The 19987-nt window shown below is 41.9% G+C and overlaps 1 protein-coding gene across 1 annotated transcript in view; it reads right to left on the bottom strand.

Moving 5' to 3' along the window:
- Nucleotides 1-12355: 12355 nt before the first annotated feature.
- Nucleotides 12356-19987, bottom strand: part of EXOC2 (exocyst complex component 2) — a 316653-nt gene continuing 309021 nt past the window's right edge. Inside the window, exon 27 of the mRNA XM_077492106.1 lies at nucleotides 12356-12699. Within this exon, the coding sequence (XP_077348232.1) occupies nucleotides 12606-12699 (94 nt within the window). The 3' untranslated portion in view covers nucleotides 12356-12605. The remainder of the gene's footprint in view (nucleotides 12700-19987) is intronic.

Below are 19987 nucleotides of genomic sequence, written 5' to 3'. Positions count from 1 at the left end.
CCTTTTCCCTCCATACTGTAGCGTCCATCACTTTATACCATTCTTCTAAAGTCAGCGGTCTCACTGAAGGTCTACTCTCTAATTCATCCAAAAGGTGTTCTATCGGGTTGAGGCCAGTCAAGTTCCTCCACCCCAAACTCGCTCATCCATGTCTTTATGGACCTTGTTTGTGCACTGGTGTCATGTTGGAACAGGAAGGGGTAATCCCCAAACTGTTCGCACAAAGTTGGGAGCATGAAATTGCCCGAAATGTCTTGGTATGCTAAAAGTTCCATTTAGTGAAACTAGGGGGGCAAGCCCAACCCCTGAAAAACAACCCCATACCATAATCCTCCCACCATCAAATGATTTGGAGGGGTGGCCCAATACTTTTGCCAATATAGTGTGGATGAGTCCAACATCAGTGCCTGACCTCAAAAATGGGCTTCTGGAAGAATGGTCAAACACTCCCATAGACTCACTACTAAACCTTGTGGACAGCCTTCCCAGAAGAGTTGAAGCTGTTATAGCTGCAAAAGGTGGGCCAACACAGTATTGAACCCTATGGACTAAGACTGGGATGTCATTAACGTTTATGTGCGTGTAAAGGCAGGTGTCCCAATACTTTTGACAAAATAGTTTTTTTTACCCTCTCTATCGGGTTGATTTACTAAAGGGAGATGGGCTTTTCAATATATCTGCAAACAGTAAGGTACTGCAACCCTGTGGCTTAAGGAAATACAATGAGCAAATGGGTGCACGATCCACAGATGCACAACTGTAATAGCATAATTCAAATAGATGATCTGCTCATTAAAATGTTCTTTTATTTGCCATTCGACAGTAAACAAGTGATGGTAAAACAACCCATTCAGTTTAAAATAGAAATTAAATGCAAAAAAATGTTATATAAATATAAAAAAAACATTATAAATACCTTTTTTAAATAAATTATCACATTCCCCGTGTCCTCAGCTGCATAAGAACTGGGGGGAGGAGAAGCAACAGCACACTGACATTCCCAGTGAATGGCTGTGCAGGGGGGTGTCAGGGCAGGTCTGATCATTGGAGGATAGCATATTGAGTTCCCAGCATAGATAAAGACCTGACCATGATGTGCTCTCCTGCTTAGTGTAGTCAGTTTTTAATAGGAAAACAAGGGGACTAGCAGGAACATCAGGGATTTCACATAGTCAAGCTGAAAGAAGACACAAGTCCATCTAGTTCAACCAATGAAAAATAAATACATTTTTAAAAAATCATACAATCCTATACCCACAGTTGATCCAGAGGAAGGCAAAAAAAATAAAAAACAGCAAAGCATGATCCAATTGGCTACAGCAGGGGAAAAAATTCCTTCCCGATCCCCAGAGAGGCAAACGGATATTCCCTGGATCAACTTTACCTGTAAATGTTAGTATCCAGTTATATTATGCGCATTTATGAAATAATCCAGACCTTTTTTAACCACTTCCCACCCGGCCAATGCACATATACGGCCGGGTGGGAGCCGTCTACTTCTGATAGGACGTTCAGGAACGTCCATCAGGAGGAGCGGGATCGCGCACGCGCGTACCCGCACAGCGGCGCGATCCCGATGCGCCCGTGTCACCGGGACATGGCGCATCTCAGATCGGCAGGAGGGCTCTGTGATTGGCCCTCCTGATCACATGACGGCCGTGTCCAATCACGGCCGTCATGTGATGTAAACAAACAGCCGGTTGCTAGGCAATCGGCTCCTCCTCTCCTCACACAGAAGTCATCGCTGAGGAGAGGAGAGCAGATTGCTGCAGCCGGCTGATGATCAGTGAGTATGAGCTGTTTTTTACAGCTTTTTACTCACTGATCTTCAGTCTAGTGTAAACACACAACACACCACACAGTGTAAACACAGTCCCCACATATGTCCCCATAACACACATGTCCCCAAAACATACATGTCCCCAAAAAATAAAAACACATGTCCCTAATAATAGAAACATGTCCCCCACATATGTCCCACTAAAATCACTTGTCCCAATGATTATGTGCACACATATGTACGTGATCACCTGCACACATATGTACATGATCATTTGCGTACATATGTCCGTGATCACACAAACCAATTATTATACACTTAACGGAATTTTTTTTACCAAAAACATGTAGCAGAATACATTTTGGCTTAAATTTATGACAAAATTTGATTTTATTGGATTTCTTTTAAAATAGAAAAAAGAAAATATTGTTTTTTTTCCAAATTTCCGCTTTTTTGCGCTTATATCGCAAAAAATAAAAAACGGAGTCGTGAATAAATACCACCAAAATAAAGCTCTATTTGTGCGAACAAAATGATAAAAATTTCATTTGGGTACAGTGTAGCATGACCGCGCAATTGTCACTGAAAGCGCTAGAGCGATGAAAGCTGAAAATTGGGCTGGGAAGGAAGGGGGCGAAAGTGCCCTGTATTGTAGTGGTTAAAGCAATCTACTGAGCTGGCCAGAACCAGCTCTTGAGGGAGTCTATTCCACATTTTCACAGCTCTCCCTGTGAAGAAACCTTTCCATATTTGGAGATTAAATCTCTTTCATTCTAGACATAAAGAGTGCGCCCTTGTCCTCTGTGATGACCTTAAAGTGACTATTTCAACCCCCAAGTTCACTATATGGACCCCTTCTGTATTTGTACATGTTGATCATATCCCGCTTTAATCGCCTCAAGAGAGAATAACCTCAGTTCCTCTAATCGTTCCTCATGGGTGAGTTCCTCCATGCCTCTTAACAGTTTGGTTGCTCTTCTCTGCACTTTCTCCAGTTCCCCGATATCCTTTTTGAGAGCTGGCACCCAAAACTGAACTGCATATTCCAGATGAGGTTTTACTAATACCTCACTTTTTTTTTTTAATCAAAAAGGTTTTTATTGCTCAAAAAACAAACAGTACATTCAAACATGCAACTCGGTACATTTTGTCCAAATCTTGAATTATACAGCCTACAAGCCATGGTTACAGTTGTCAATATGTTAAGTCAGCCTCTGTTCATAGTACCCTCTTGTATGGACTTTTAAGTTTATCACAGTCTATGCCACACTGCTACCATCTACTCCATGCCACCTATACCCCTGTCCTTGTCCCAGAGTGTAGTTAAACGCCCATCTGGATGTCTCGCTCATTATTCTTTGTACCTATACACCTCTCAACAGTCTCATATGTACCAACTCTGTGGGGCTTATTCCTGGTGTGTCAAGCCAAGCATCCCATAGTTTATCAAATTTTTCAGGGTTTCCCCTGTGCTGGTGTATGTATTTCACCATTATGAGTGTTTTACCCATATGTTATATCCATGTTTTAGTCTTTGGCGGTACAGCTGATTTTGAGCTCATAAGGATTGTTTTCCTAGGCTTAAACAGTTTTGGGAGATAAGACCCCCATTTACTTTCCTCTATGCAGAATATCCAACAGAGTAGTTTGAAAAACAGATGTTGGATTGGTGGACAATGGGAGGTAGGTGGTGCGAGTAGTCAGCTGCCGCATGGCTTCTTAACAAAATTTCTCCTTAGATAATACCAGCACCGCACCTCCCTTATCCACTACTTAATGATTTAACCACTTGAGATCCGTGCTATAGTCAATTGACGGCTACAGCGCGGATCTCCTTTTCCGGGACTACGTCTATTGACGTCGTCCCGTGTACGAGCGGCATGCGCGCGCCCTGAGGGGCGCGCGCGGCGCGCTCTGTGATCGGCGAGTCCATGAGACTCGCCTGATCACCGATCCGTGCAAGGGGTCGATTCCGACTCCTTATCACGTGATCAGCTGTCAGCCAATGACAGCTGATCATGTGATATAACGGAGCCGGTAATCGGCTAGTATTCCTCCTCGCGCTGACAGCGCGAGGAGAAAAAAAAAGCCGATCACCGGCGGCCGTGATCGGGACATCAGTCCCGATCACGGCCAGCAATGCAAGCGACCACCTGCCCCCTGCCAGTGCCCACCTGCCCCCTGCAGTGCCATCCTGAATAAAAGTAAGTGCCCCCCGTCAGTGCCACCCAGCAGTGCCCATAGTGCCACCCAGCAGTGCCACCCACAGTGCCACCTACAGTGCCCACAATCTGCCTCAAAGGTGCTGCACCCCAGTGCCGCCCATCAGTGCCCAGCAGTGCCGCCCATCAGTGCCCAGCAGTGCCGCCCATCAGTGCCCAGCAGTGCCACCTATCAGAGCCACCTATCAGTGCCACCTATCAGTGCCCATCAGTCCCATCTCTCAGTGGTACCTATCAGTGCCCATCCATGCCACCCATCCGTGCCACTTATCCGTGCCACCCATCCGTGCCATCTTATCTGTGCCCATCTTTGCCCATCAGTGCCGCCTTATCTGTGCCCATCGGTGCCGCCTTATCTGTGCCTATTAGTGCCGCCTTAACTATGCCTATCAGTGCCCACCAGTGCAGCCTATCAGTGCCCATCAATGCAGCCTATCAGTGCCCACCAATGCAGCCCATCAGTGCCCATCAATGCAGCCTATCAGTGCCGCCTAATCAGCGCACTTCAATGAAGGAGAAAAATGACCCGTTTGCAAAATTTTATAACAAACTATTAAAACATGATTTTTTTTTTTTTGCATCTTTTTTTGTTTGTTTAGCAAAAAATAAAACTCCGAGCTGTAACTAAATACCACCAAAAGAAAGCTCTATTTGTGGGAAAAAAATGATAAAAATTTCATTTGGGTACAGTGTTGTATGCCCGCGCAATTGTCATTCAAAGTGCATCAGCGCTGAAAGCTGAAAATTGGTCTGGGACTGAGGGGGGTTTAAGTGCCCAGTAAGCAAGTGGTTAATCAAAGCAATTCTCATTCTACAATGGTCTAAAAGGCATCCACTAAGGAATTCCTAGCTTGTATGGGATAATAAAATCTATCCCCTTTATAAAAAGAACTTTGTGGAATGCCGTGCAGACCTGAATGTGCAACATTATTGTAGCTGCTCAAGACTGAGTCTTGCACATAAATCTATAAATATAAAAGAACGAGAAACAGTACTACCAATCACGTATCACTATCATCTACAGTATTCATTACCTGTGGATTCGATGTTTGTTCATGCTCATCTTTACTGAAATGTTTACACAGGAGAAGGTTCCTAACAAATCTATTAGTATCTAAAATTATGGCAAATACATCAAAATGAATGACTTGTTAACTCAACATCAGATAAATTAACAACAGGCCAGATTGATGGGTTCTAGGATGTTGTTCTTTTGTGGACATCTTCTGGCAGATGAATTTCCATCACCTTCCTCCCCTACACAGTCTTATTTTAGTTTTTTGCTTCCATCCACATTCCCATCCCCACATGAAAACACGGATTCATTTGAGGGTCTTGAAACTCTAGAGCAGGGGTCTCAAACTGGTGGACCTCCAGATGTTGCAAAACTACAAGTCCCATCATGCCATTGCCTTTGGGAGTCTTGCTCTTAACTGTCAGCCTTGCAATGCCTCATGGGACTTGTAGTTTTTCAACAGCTGGAGGGCCACCAGTTTGAGACCTCTGCTCTAGAGGATGCTCTTGAATCTGCTGTTTCAGGAGTTTCCGACAACGGGTCCAGTGCTTCAAGAGAGCTTAAATTGACCTGCTTTTAGGCCTCTCAATTTTATCTTAAAGTAAAACTATAGGCAAAACTTTTGTTTTCATTTTGCATAGAGTAAGAGAGGGTTATAACTCCCCATTGCAGAGATTTTCCTTCACTTCCTGTCCCAGAGCCAACAGGAAGTGAGAGGAAGTCCCTGATAAGGGAATTCCTTGGGGACACTCAGGTCACCAGAACTAATGTCCCCATTGGAATATTTCCCCCCTATTACTTTTCTGGGGACAAAACATTTTAGATTTTCTTTTACTTTCACTTTAAATTACAATGGTAAACAGAACAAATAGAGGGAGTGAAGAGAGGACAGCAATAAAAACTGACAAGCATTCTAATCACTCTCCATTCTATCCAAAACTAAAAAAAAGGTTTTGCCTTTAGTTATAGGTGTCCTATTATATAAGCTCTCTCTCTTCTGCCTCATTCATACACTATGTAATTTAGGTAGTCCTGGTTGTCTGGTAAATATTTGGACCTTTTGGTTTCTGTAATCTGAGATTCCAGATCTTCGATTGTTTTATGCAACTTATTCTGCAGAACTGTGTATGTTGGTGAGAAAACTTAGAAAAGGCTTCTCTATGCAACTTAATCGGTCGCATTCGTTGACATAAACAATTGGATAAGCTCCTAAACAAAATCCTCAGAGTAAACTGTTGTGGAGATTTCTTGATCTGCAAGCCACAGAGAATAATTTTTACACTCGGATATTTATTGTAATCCAAGAGATCCCACCACAAAGTGTCCTCTGATTTCATGGCTCGTAACAGTTTAACTAATTACACTTGACAAGCCGAGTCATCCGATATATTTGTAGTATCTCATGTGAAAACTTTATTAACTCGGTCGGGTGTTTCCAACACTGCATCACCTCAAGATGGCTCAAAAGTTGGCTGTTCCATTGTAAAAGGAGGTAGAGTGTGGAAATTGATTCCATCCACCTTGCATAAAATATAGCACTTTAGATAGGTTGTTCACTTTGCAAAGAAAGTTGCTTTTCAAAAGGGGAATCTTCCCCGCTGCTAGTGAATGTAGTGCAATTTTATATAAAGAAAATACCGCGTTGACACCCTAAGTAAACAGCAGCCAGCACAGCAATTGACAAAATGCAAACAAATTAATAGCAGCACAGCAAATTAATTAGGGCAGCACAGTGGTGTAGTGGTTAGCACTCTCACCTAGCAGTAAGAAGGGTCACTGGTTCAAATCCCATTCATGACACTACCTGCCTGGAGTTTGCATGTTCTCCCTGTGCCTGCGTAGGTTTCCTCCGGTTTCCTCCCACAATCCAAAGACATGCAGGTAGGTTAATTGGCTTCTGTCCAAAATTGGCCCTAGTATATGAATGGGGACCTTGGATTGTGGGCTCCTTGAGGGTAGGGACCAATGTGAGTGTGCAATGTACAGGGATAGGGACAATTGTAGACACTCACTCAGGTTGAACTGGATGGACTGGTGTCTTTATTCAACCTAACTAACTATGAAACTATGAAACTATAATATAAAATAATGTGCAGCGCTAATGAGAGAAAAAACCTATACGGCTACAGGCTCAAAATTAGAACCTGTGGCAGGTGTGCAATTGCTGATGCTATTGTGTTGCTTACATCAATACTCCACAAGCTCTTGTTTTTACTCTTCTAAAATGTGAGCGTTCCCATGTTCACACTACGTGGAGTATTTGTTTCCTTTTTGGTCACTCTGCATGAGTGTATAGGGAAGATCAAGTCCACTTTGATTTAAAGATACCAGCTATCTTTTTGATCTTAAGACAGAGGGATCATCATTAATTTGAGCCAGAAGCACAGACGTTGATGTCCCATACATTGGTGTGCATACAACACAAGCCTTGAAGACTCATTGGCCATATGCTTATCTGAGTCCATTTGTTTTCCGGTAAGTGGTCCTGCTATCGGTTATGGCTTTCTACCACATTTCTCACTCCAATGATGCCATTGGCACAATATCTCCTTGTTCGATCCAACTTCAACATTTATGTATTCACTTGTTTCATTATTTACATTTTTATTCACTCTATGGACTGTTTGCTCTCAATCACTTTATGGACATATCCATTGTACAAATTACATTTTATATGAATTATGCTTCACTTTATGCGTTGCATCTTATACACTCAATTATTTTTGGCACACCTGCCACAGGTTCTAATTTTGAAGCTGCAGCTGAACAGGTTTTTTTTTCATTAGCGCTGCACATTATTTTATATTAATATGGTGCAATTCACTTTGCAAAGAATACCCATTTACATGCAAGGAAAATAAAAAATATAATTTTTGCTTGCACGTGATTGATAGATGGAAGTCTTGGGGCTGCATTTCTGCAAACGGAGTTGGAGATTTGGTCAGGATCAATGGTGTCCAAAATGCTGAGAAATACAGGCAGATACTTATCCATTATTCCATACCATCAGGGAGGTGTTGATTGGCCCCAAATTTATTCTGCAGAAGAACAACCCCCCCCAAACATACAGCCAATGTCATTAAGAAAAATCTTCAGTATAAACAAGAAGTCCTGGAAGTGATGGTTTGGCTCAGAGACCTGATGTAACCATCAGTCTGTCTGTGATTACATGAAGAGACAGAGGGATTTGAGGCAGCCCATATCCACAGAAGATCAATGGTTAGTTCTCCAAAATGTTTGGAACAACCCACCTGCTGAGTTCCTTCAAAAACTGTGGGCAGTTGGGAGCATGAAATTGTCCAAAATGTCTTGGTATGCTGAAGCCTTAAGAGCTCCCTTCACGGGAACTAAGGGGCAAAGTCCAACCCCAGAATATAAACCCCACACCACAACCCCCCATCAAATGATTTGGACCAGTGCACAAAGTAAGGTCCGTAAAGACATGGATGAGAAAGTTTGGGGTGTAGAAACTTGACCGGCCTGCACCTCAACACTATAGAACACCTTTGGGATGAATTAAAGTGGAGGCTGCAAGCCAGGCCTTCTCGTCCAACATTGGTGCCTTACCTCACAAATGCGCTTCTGGAAGAATGGGCAAATATTCCCTTAGACACACTCCTAAACCTTGTGGACAGCCTTCCCAGAAGAGTTGAAGCTGTTATAGCTGCAAAGGGTGGGCCAACTCTATATTGACTGGGATATTGAGTCACTAAAGCCTCATACACGCGATCGGACTTTGTACAAACTTTCCCGTGGATTTTTGTACAAAGGGCGTCGGGCGTGAACTTGTATTGCATACACACGGCGGGACTTTTTCAACCAAATTTCACCAAATCACGTGGTTTTTCTGCTCTTTACCGCCACCTTTGGTCAACTTCTGTATTGTTGTCTGATCTTTTGCATTGGTTCTGAGCATGCATGTTTGTACTTTGTACAAAAGTCCTATGGTTTTCTGTGCACACAATTGGACTTTCCGTTCACACAGCCAACAAAAGTCAGACAAAAACCCGAAAAAGTTTGTCCGATGAAGCGTACACATGGTCGGATGTTGCCTTAAAACAGCTAATTTGCATGTTCGTTGTCAAAAAGTCTTGTGTATGGGCCTTAAGACTGCAATGACATTAAAGTTCATGTGCATGTAAAGGCAGGTGTTCCAATACTTTTGGTAATATGGTGTATATACAGTATATATATATCAACAATTTATGCACTGTGCATTCACATAAGGTTAACAACAAAATGCAAAAAAAGCTAACCATTTATATGTTTTTTGGCATCCATATTATACTAGTTTGCATTATATTCGGCTATAGTTGTATATAGTATGGTCCTGGAACTATAAACAATTAACCTCTGCAAACCTTCTCAAAACATCAAGATTAATAACTTTTTTTTTTTACAGGTTTATTTTTCATGGATACATTAAACTTCTATCCACTGCTGCTAGGCTCTATAACAAACTGAGATGCACTTAGGTGTAGCAGACACAGGAAGAAAAAGTAAGTTACATGTGTTCTGTGAGGAAGGAAATAAGGTAAATAAAAGAAACCTTTACCACACCAATCAATAGGTTTAGCTAAAACAGAAAAAAAAAAGTGAGAAAAGAAAAGTCTTTTTGTATGTGTAGTTTGTACACAAGGTAAAATAGAAAAAAAGAAAAAGAAAATAAATGGGCTATTTAATGTGCCGATTTCGTGAGAGTGAAAATGAAGATAACCTCATATGGGGAAAAAAGAAAAATGAAAAAATGAAAAACAGAGCTGACCTTGCTTGGGATATGTGAGTAATATCTCACATAGGTTTCTTTTACTCTGAGTGGTGGTTTTATGCTGACAGGCGGCTAAGTCTAGGTCTCAAAGGCCAGCAGTCTTACTAAATTCTAGTCAACCTAATTTATTACAAGCCTTTGTGAGTGTTTAAAATATTCTAATATAACTTGTGTGGGAGGGATAACAACATTTAAAAGAAATATGGCCATATCTTGGTCATACTCCTCTTTTTGGTCTCCGTAGTGTACTTACTTTTGCACACCTGTGACCCAGAATCAGCCTGCTGTCAACTGACATCACAGAGCCGCTCCAGGCTCCGGAAAGGTCCCGACAATGATGTTGGGATTCACCCAGATGTCTGATCAGCAGCTGGCTGGGCCTCTTAGCATGCTGCTTAAAGCCTGAGCTAGCCGCTCCCGTCCCCTCCACAGCTCTGTGCTCCAGTAAGGAGACGGAGGGGCAAAGCATAGAGATGACTGACAGTCATTGCTCTTTCCTCAGAGCAGACCAAGAACTGAGTGATCAGCGGTTATGTGATCGCTTAGTTCTTCGGTTCTTTTTTTTGATCATACTTATCTTCTGGGTTAGAGAAGCGCACTTTCTTTTGCACTCCTTTGACCCAGAATCAGCCTGCTGTCAACTGACATCACAGAGCCACTCCAGGCTCTGGAAAGGTCCAGACAATGATGTTGGGATTCACCCAGATGTCTGATCAGCAGCTGGCTGGGCCTCTTAGCATGCTGCTTAAAGCCTGAGCTAGCCGCCCCCATCCCCTCCACAGCTCTGTGCTCCAATGAGCGCCAAAGGGGCAGAGCAGAGAGATGACTGACAGTCATTGCTCTTTGCTCAGAGCAGACCGAGAACTGAGCAATCATCGGTTATGTGATCGCTCAGTTCTTCGTTGCTCTTTTTGGTCATACTTATCTTCTGGGTCAGAGAAGTGCACTTACTTTTGCACTCCTTTGACCCAGAGTCAGCCGATAGAGGGCTAAAGTCCACTGACAGCAGATTTCACAGAGCAGTTTTAGACTGAAACAATCCAGACAATAATGTCAGGTTTTACCCAGATGCCTGATCGGCAGCTGTGCTCGTGCCCCCTCCCCAGTCTGGTGGGTCCAATGCGCGCTGGAGGGCCAGAGCAGAGAAAAGTGACCGACGATCACCTCTCTGCTCAGAGCGGACCAAGAACTGACTTATCAGCAGTTACGTAATCGCTCAGCTTTTGAGCTTGAAGACAGCGGAGGACAGCTGCATCATCACATCGATGCTAAAGTCATAGAGGTATGTGTTTTTTTTTTGTTTTTTTTTATTCCCACATTTTCTCCATTAAATATAATTTCCTTTCTAATTAATGGTTTTTATATTTTTGTTCAAAGCACAATAAGTAACTCTGGATTAAAGGCTTAAAGCTTAACTGCAGCTTTGCTCCCAGTATGTGCATGGGCCCCCACCATCCTTGTATACAACGTAGGATCAGTGGTATGTATATAAGGGCATTGAGGGCTCATCCAAACACCAGTGCTTCATTGTAACTGATGAAAATTGGATAGTCCATGGCCAGTTGTGCAGCTTTGTTGAACCAGCCCTATAGCAGGTAGGACGCATCGGGAGCAAGCAATAAGGTAGATATTCTTCTACTCTATACACCTCCTAGACTAAACAAGCTATTAAACCTTGCTATCTAGATGGGGGCCACGTGAAACTAGAATTTTATGCTGACTGAAGTTCAGCTTTATTCTGCTTAAGGGCCCATTCACACTAGGTGCAGTCACCTGTGTTTTTTTCCGCATTGAAAAACACAGGCTTTAGCTGCAATGACACATAGAAAGCAATAGTTTTCTATGTTTTTATGTTAAGACCAGAATGCAGTGTTACACTGTGTTCCAGAGCAGAGCGATATTTTTGCATAATACACATAATATTGCACCCCTCTGCTGGGTCCTGCATGTCACTGCACAGAAATGCAGGGCATCGAACTTCTGTGCAGAGATATTAATGAAGTGTACAAACACTTCAAATAAAGTGAAAAAAAAAAAAGCAGTCTGATGTGATAAAACGTGCATCGCACCGCCCCCTGCCGCACTGCTCTGCAGCCCAAGCAAGCAGTTTTGGCCTGCATATCAGTGTGGACGGGCCATTAAACTAAGTCGGTTATGGATGGACTTGAATCCCCCACTAATTTCTCATGTCTCCTGGGGTTTTCAGAGGAATGATCTCTGTAGGCTGGGCTCCTGGTTCTGTGTGGCTCTACTCCAGAGTAGATTTTCTCCAATTCTACACAAAATATATGCTAGGGAGAGTGATAACTCTTCAACAAACTCGATTCAGCCCAAAACTAATATAAACTACTAATCTGGATGAAATATTTATTTGCATTTAGAAGCTGCAGTTAAAAGCCCAGGTAACCTAAAATAAAAATACATTTTGGGTGTTGTGGGCAACAGCTCTATTTCCTGTGCATCAGATTTTTTTTTATAACAAACAACCTTTATATTCTGTCATACCACATTAAACCTTGCTGATATTCAGCTTGCCAAGATCTAGAATAGCACAAGCATGAATTCCAGTCTCACAATAGGACAAAAACAAGTTTATTGGATGCTCGTTGGCTAGTAGGGTTACATACATTGTTCATGGGATACAACAAAGAAGATTGTTGGGTATGATATATAATTTAAGAACACTGAAATAGTATTAAGCCTCCTTTTCGATTCAATGAAACAATGGCATTAGAGTTATATCTGTAGAGTTGGACTGTGATAAAGCTACATAAGCTTTGATACAAATGCATTTTTACATGGTGAGGAATGCTTGGTTTATTAAGTCTTCAAGCTGATATTGGCAGATGGCTGGAAGCACATTAGCTGTAAGTGCATACTACTCTTAAATTCATTTAACAGATCCTCCAGTAACCTGTGAAAGAGAGACATATATTTAATTTGACTTAAAACTGCAACAAAATAATCATCATATGATACGAGTATCAACTTATACTAACAAATCTGTGACAGTATAATGGCATAACAGATCAGCGAAGCAGCACTCTTCACTCATTTCTTTAAGGAAACCTAATTCTGAAACTTATAAACAAAAATGACAGGTCCTTGATGTCAATTACACATAAATACATATAAGGGAGCTGTTTAACCTGTCATCTGTATATGTATCTGTCCAGTTCTTAGCAATTGTACACACGTTCGGAGATTCTGACAACCAAATCCGTCGGATTTTGTCCGAAACTGTTGCATACACACGGTCGGACAAAGTTGTCGGAAAATCTGACGTGATTACGTTATTTCGTTACGACGGGACTACGTTCACGCTAGTAGCCAATAGCTTTGGTGTAGGAATTTGATCTGAGCATGCGTGGCACTTTGTCCAATCGGAATTCTCTACACATGATCGGAGTATGTCCGATTGGAGCATTTTGTCGGAAAATTTTACCAACAAGTTGGAAAACTTGGTCCGTCGAACACAGAGCTGAATAAATTTGTGTCTTTTAGAACTGCATGGATTCCGCTTTTAGTGTCAATGCTATGCATTAGAGTTTGCCATGAACAGAATTTTATGTTTTTTCAGCTTGTACTATAGTAACAAGTTTGCAGTGAATCTATAAGCAAAAGATAACTGAAATCGAATTATTTTATACAACCCCGATCCCAAAAAAGTTAGGACGCTGTGTAAAATCTACATAGAAACAAAATGCGATGATTTGCAAATCTCATAAACCCATATTTTACTCAACCCTTCTGCATCTCGTTTTTATTAACACTTAACATCACAGCTTAGGTCTGCCAGAATGAAGTTAATTCAATATATACATGACATTTTAACACTACAGTATCAAAAAGAGAGGTCACATGTTTAAATCATATGCCATGGGGAGTGTGTTCTCACTGGACACCAGTCTATTATTATTCTTCAGGATTTATATAGCACAGTTTGCACAGCGCTTTATAACATGATGGCAGCAGAGAGTACAGTTCTAATTCAATTCAATACATCACAACTCAGAGGGCTCTGCTCGTAATAGCTTACAATCTAAAAGGGAGCCTGTAAGGATACAAAAGATAATAACGAAGCGCGCGGGGGGGAGATGGGTGAAGATGGAATAGGCTGATTGTGGTAGGGAGTTCCATAGGATGGGAAAGGCTTGGATGAAATTCCTGGAGGTGAGCATGGGATGAGGTGGCAAGGGAGCAAGAGATCTTGGAAGGAACAAAGTGAACAATTTGGTTAGTATTTTGAGACCAGGTTAGTGATGTAGCTTCTGGTAGAGTTGTGGATGGCTTTGTAAGTTATTGTTGGCATGCGAGTACAGGTTGATAGCTGTGCCATTTATCTGAACAGAAAAGTCAAAAAAAGGAGCATGTGGAGGAAATTTTATGAGCTTGGTTCTGGATAGACTGAGTTGGACGAAGTAGTGCGACAGCCAGACTAAGTTGTCTGCTAGTAAATTAGTGATCCGCGAGGCTACTGATGGAGTGAGCTGAGAGGTAGAGAGATATATTTGGGTGTTATCAGCATAGAAATGGTATTGTAAGTCATGGGTCAGCTGACCCAGGGAGAAGGTGTAGATTGAGAATAGGAGAGATCCAAGAACAGAACCTTGGGGGATGCTGGTGGAAAAAGGAAGTACAGTTGTAAGTGACAATGAAAGTGTGGTGGGATAGGTAGGATGAGAACCAACAAAGAGTACAGTTCCAGAGACCCAGGGAGTAAAGTTTTTTTGAGGAAGAGGGGGTGTCAACAATATCATCTATGCATCTGCTTCGTGTTTGCACAGTCTAGGTGTAATGATCACACATAGTCCACATGTGTATTCAATCCTTAAAAGTCCAGAAAAATGTAATGTTCCATAACTCCCATACCATGCAGTGCACAATTATAAATTTTTCTGCAAAAAGTTGGTTGCAGGAGGTGAGATTTTAGACTCGAAATATGCCAGCATTGTTGTAGAATACGGGAAAGTTAATAATGTGACTCTCATTAAACTTATACCGGTTCTGCCAGGCAAAAATTATGTGTGTTTGGTCTCTACAATGGATATAAAAAAATCTACACACCGCTGTTAAAATGTCAGGTTTCTGTGATGTACAAAAAAATAATGGGACAAAGATAAATAATTTCAGAACTTTTTCCACTTTTAATGTGACCTATAAACTGTACACTCAATTGAGGGTAAAAATAAAATAATGTGATTGCATAAGTGTGCACACCCTCTTATAACTTGGGATGTAGTGTTCAGAATTAAGCAATCACATTCGAATTCATGTTAAATAGTGTCACTACACACCCTGCCATCATTTAAAGTGCCTCTGATTAACCTCAAATAAAGTTCAGCTGTTCTAGTAGGTCTTCGCTGATATTTTCTTAGTTGCATTCTACAACAAAAGCCATGGTCCGCAGAGAGCTTCCCAAAGCATCAGAGGGATCACATTGTTAAAAGGTATCAGTCAGCAGAAGGGTACAAAATACTTTCCAAGGCACTAGATATACCATGGAACACAGTGAAGACAGTCATCAAGTGGAGAAAATATGGCACAGCAGTGACATTACCAAGAACTGGATGTCCCTCCAAAATTGATGAAAAGAAGAGAAGAAAACTGGCCAGGGAGGCTGCCAAGTGACCTGCAGCAACATTAACCACATAACAACCGGCCCATAGCTGATTAACTGCTACAGGGGGGTTGTCTAATTCTGAGAGGCCTTTAATTAACGGCCTCCCAAAATTCCACTCTCGCGTGCCCCCTGGGGCGCGCACTCGAGAGCATCCGTGACCGCCGGGTCCACAGGACCTGGCGCATTACGGATCACGGTAAATGGCCACTCATTGCAGCCGTTTACCACGTGATCGCTCCACCAAATGACAGAGCGATCACTTGTAAACAAACCGGCGTCGTATTATGATGCCGGTTCCTCCCTCCCCCTCTCTGTACCGATCGATACAGAGGAAGGGGAAGAGATCGGTGTCAGCAGCGCTATGGGCTGCATCTGCAGTGTCCACATCGCTGCTCACCGAAATTTAACCCCTTAATTCCCTGCCAATACTCTGCAATATCCTGCCAACACTCTGCCATACCCTGCCAATACTCTGCATTACTCAATACTCTGCAATACCCTGGCCAATACTCTGCAATACCCTGGCCAATACTCTGCAATACCCTGGCCAATACTCTGCAATACCCTGGCCAATACTCTGCAATACCCTGGCCAATACTCTGCAATACCCTGGCCAATACTCTGCCATACCCTGCCAAAACTCTGCCAATACTCTGCCATACCCTGCCAATACTTTGCAATACCCTGCCATTTTTTTTATTTTATTTATTTCAGGCTTCCCAGCTTAGAGGTGAGATGCGGGGTCTTATTGACCCCATATCTCACTGTAAAGAGGACCTGTCATGCCTATTCCTATTACAAGGGATGTTTACATTCCTTGTAATAGGAATAAAAGTGATCAAAAAAATTATTTTTGGGGAAAAAAATGTCAAACTAAAATAAAGTAAAATGAACTATAAAAAAGATTTTTTTTTTTAAAGCACCCCTGTCCCCATGTGCTCACATGCAGAAGCGAACGCACACGTAAGTCCCGCCCACATATGAAAACGATGTTCAAACCACACGTGAGGTATCGCTGTGAACATTAGAGTGAGAGCTATCATTTTGGCCCTAGACCTCCTCTGTAACGCAAAACATGTAACCAGTAAAAAAAAAATAAAATTAAAGCGTCGCCTATGGGGATTTTTAAGTAGCGACGTTTGGCGCCATTCCATGAGCGTGTGCAATTTTGAAGGGTGACATGTTAGGTATCTATTTACTCAGCGTAGCTTCATCTTTCACATTATACAAAAATTGGGCTAACTTTACTGTTTTGTTACAAAACAGTTTTAATTTTTTTTTAAAACGCGTTTGAAAAATTGCTGCGCAAATAACGTGCGTGATAAAAAATTGCAACAACCACCATTGTATTCTCTAGGGTCTTTGCTAAAAAAACAAATATAATGTTTAGGGGTTCTATGTAATTTTATAGCAAATAAATGATGATTTTTACATGTAGGAGAGAAATGTCAAATTGGCCTGGGTGCTCCTGAATGCCTGATGGTGCTCCCTGCATGTTGGGCCTCTGTATCTGACCACGCTGTGTAAAAGTCCCACATATGTGGTATCGTCATACTCGGGAGTAATAGCAGAATGTGTTTTGGGGTGTAATTTGTGGTATGCATATGCTGTGTGTGAGAAATAACCTGATAATATGACAATTTTGTGAAAAAAAAGGAAAAAAAATCTTGATTTTGCAAAGAATTGTAGGAAAAAATGACAACCTCAAAAACCTCCCCATGCTTCTTACTAAATACCTTGGAATGTCTTCTTTCCAAAAATGAGTAATTTGGGGGGCATTTGTACTTTTCTGGCATGTTAGGCTCTCAAGAAATGAGATGGGCCGTCAGTCCTTTGGGTGTGATAAATTTTCAGATATTGGCACCATAGCTTGTGGACTCTATAACTTTCACAAAAACCAAATAATATCCACCAATTTGTACTTATTTTTACCAAAGATATGTAGTAGTATAAATTTTGGCCAAAATGTATGAAGAAAAATGACTAAAGGAACTTAATCTTTCAGCATGAAAACGACCCAGAGTACATCCAAATCAACAAAGGAATGGCTTCACCAGAAGAAGATTAAAGTTTTGGAATGGCCCAGCCAGAGTCCAGACCGGAATTCAATTGAAAATCTGTGGAGTGATTTCAAGAGGGCTGTGCATAGGAGATGCCATGACAATCTGACAGATTTGGAGTGTTTTTTCAAAGAAGAGTGGGCAAATATTGGCAAGTCAAGATGTGCCATGCTGACAGACTCATACCCAAAAAGACTGAGTGCTGTAATAAAATAAAAATATGCTTCAACAAAGTATTAGTTTAAGAGTGTGCACACTAATGCAACCATATTATTTACATTTTTTATTTTTACTTTCCTCCACCTAAAAGATTTCAGTTTGTTGTTCAATTGAGTTTTAGACTTTATAGGTCACAGAAAAATGTCTGAAATTAGTATAATATTAATTATATTATTATTGACTGCCAGACTGCTGGTTGGAAGCTAAACAGTGGGGAACTTGAGTGGAGAGTGAACAAGTCTTGCTTTTTGATTGCTGGTGATTGCTGGGTGGCATTTTTAGGTTCTTTTTTGGGGCTTTTCCTTGAAGCTTTTTAACACCTTTTTGTGGATCTTTAGTACTTGTGTATTGTGTACTGAGTACTTGTGTATTGCGAATGCACCTAGGTCTGCAAGTGTCTGTGTATGGTCTTGTTGAGGACCTGTGTATTGTCTTGTTGAGTATTAGTGTCAGGAAGCTTGGTAATTTGGACAGGGTATAATCCCCAATCCTGATTAAATATAATAGGTACAATGCCCAGTGGGTGTGAAGAGGCGACTCGTTGTAGATCTTGCGGCATGTATGCATTCCTTGACCATCTGATTGAGGGTGAATACTGCAGTGCAAAATGTAAGCACATTGTTTCCCTGGAAGTCCAGAGGAAGCAACTGTCAACACTGAGAAGTCCCTCCATACTAAAGGAGAGCCAAGAACGTACACGGCAGGTGCCAGCACAGACGTGGGTGGAGACAAAGGTGCAAGCACTAGCAAAGAGTAGATGGGTGACAGTCAGGAAGGGTAGAGGGGGAAGTGCCATGGAGGCTGATCCAGGGCTGGAGCGCATCCCAATAATGGTGAAACCAGTCAGGGACCAGCACTGCTGGAGCTGAGGGACTCTCCTAGCTGCTGGGGGCAGAACTCCCCCAGCGAGAGTGGAGGGGAAGAGATGGGAAAGGAAAGAAAGATTCTGGTGGTAGGGGACTCAATTCTTAGAAGGACAGCGAGGCCAATCTGTAACAAAGACCTGAAGCATTGAACAGTATGTCGTCTACCGGGCGCTCAGGTTCAGCACATCACGGATCTGGTGGACAGATTACTGGGAGGGGCTGGGGAAGACCCAGCTGTCATGGTGCACGTTGGCACCATGACAGTATGAAAGCATGTAAGCAGTAAATAAAAAAAAAAAAAAAAAAGGACAGACCATGTTGGCACCATAAAGAATTAGGAAGGACATCTGGTTACAAAGGATGGAGAGATGGTGCAGGTATTGAATTTATTCTTCTCCTCAGTCTTCACAGAGGGAATCGGGGGGCTTCAGTAACCAAAACTGCAGTGTTTATCCTCCTGACATATCCCAGGAAGCACCTCCATTTTTAACAGAGAACAGAATTAAAATTAGACTTGGGAAACTTAACATTAATAAATCACTGGGACCAGATGGCTTGCACCCGAGGGTACTTAGAGAACTCAGTCATGTAATTGCCAGACCATTGTTCCTAAGTTTTACTGACAGTCTACTGACTGGAATGGTACCAGCTGATTGGAGAAAAGCCCCAATGTAGCACCAATATTTAAAAAGGGCCCAAAATACATCCCTGGAATTACAGACCAGTTAGCCTAACATCAATAGTATGTAAACTCTTGGAGGGGATGATAAGGGACTATATACAAGATTTTAGTAATGAGAACAGTATCATTAGCAGTAGTCAGCATGGAATCATGAAGAATCGTTCTTGCCAAACCAATCTATTAACCTTCTATGAGGAAGTGAGTTGCCATCTAGAAGACCTGTAGAGGTGGTGTATCTGGATTTTGCAAAAAAAAAAAAAAAATTTGACACAGTTCCCCATAAACGTTTACTGTACAAAATAAGGTCAGTTGGCATGGACCATAGGGTGAGTACATGGATTGAACACTGGCTACAAGGGCGAGTTCAGAGGGTGGTGATAAATGGGGAGTACTCAGAATGGTCAGGGGTGGATAGTGGGTCCCCCAGGGTTTTGTGTTGGGGCCAACCCTGTTTAATTTGTTCATAATCGACCTGGAGAATGGGGTAAACAGTTCAATCTCTGTATTTGCGAACAATAATAAGCTAAGCAAGGCAATAACTTCTCCGCAGGATGTGGAAACCTTGCAAAAAGATCTGAACAAATTAATGGGGTGGGCAAATACATGGCAAATGAGGGTCAATGTAGAAAAATGTAAAATAATGCATTTGGGTGGCAAAAATATGAATGCAATCTATACACTGGGGGGAGAACCTCTGGGGGAATCTAGGATGAATGAGAACCTGGGGGTCCTAGTAGATCCTAACAGTATAA

This window comes from Lithobates pipiens, unplaced genomic scaffold (genome assembly GCF_037356315.1).
Source record: "Lithobates pipiens isolate NorthernLeopardFrog02 unplaced genomic scaffold, aLitPip1_a1.2 Scaffold_19, whole genome shotgun sequence".
Taxonomy (NCBI): Eukaryota; Metazoa; Chordata; class Amphibia; order Anura; family Ranidae; genus Lithobates; species Lithobates pipiens.
The sequence above is the reverse complement of the archived record's forward strand: the minus strand, read 5'-3'. Positions and strand labels throughout refer to the sequence as shown.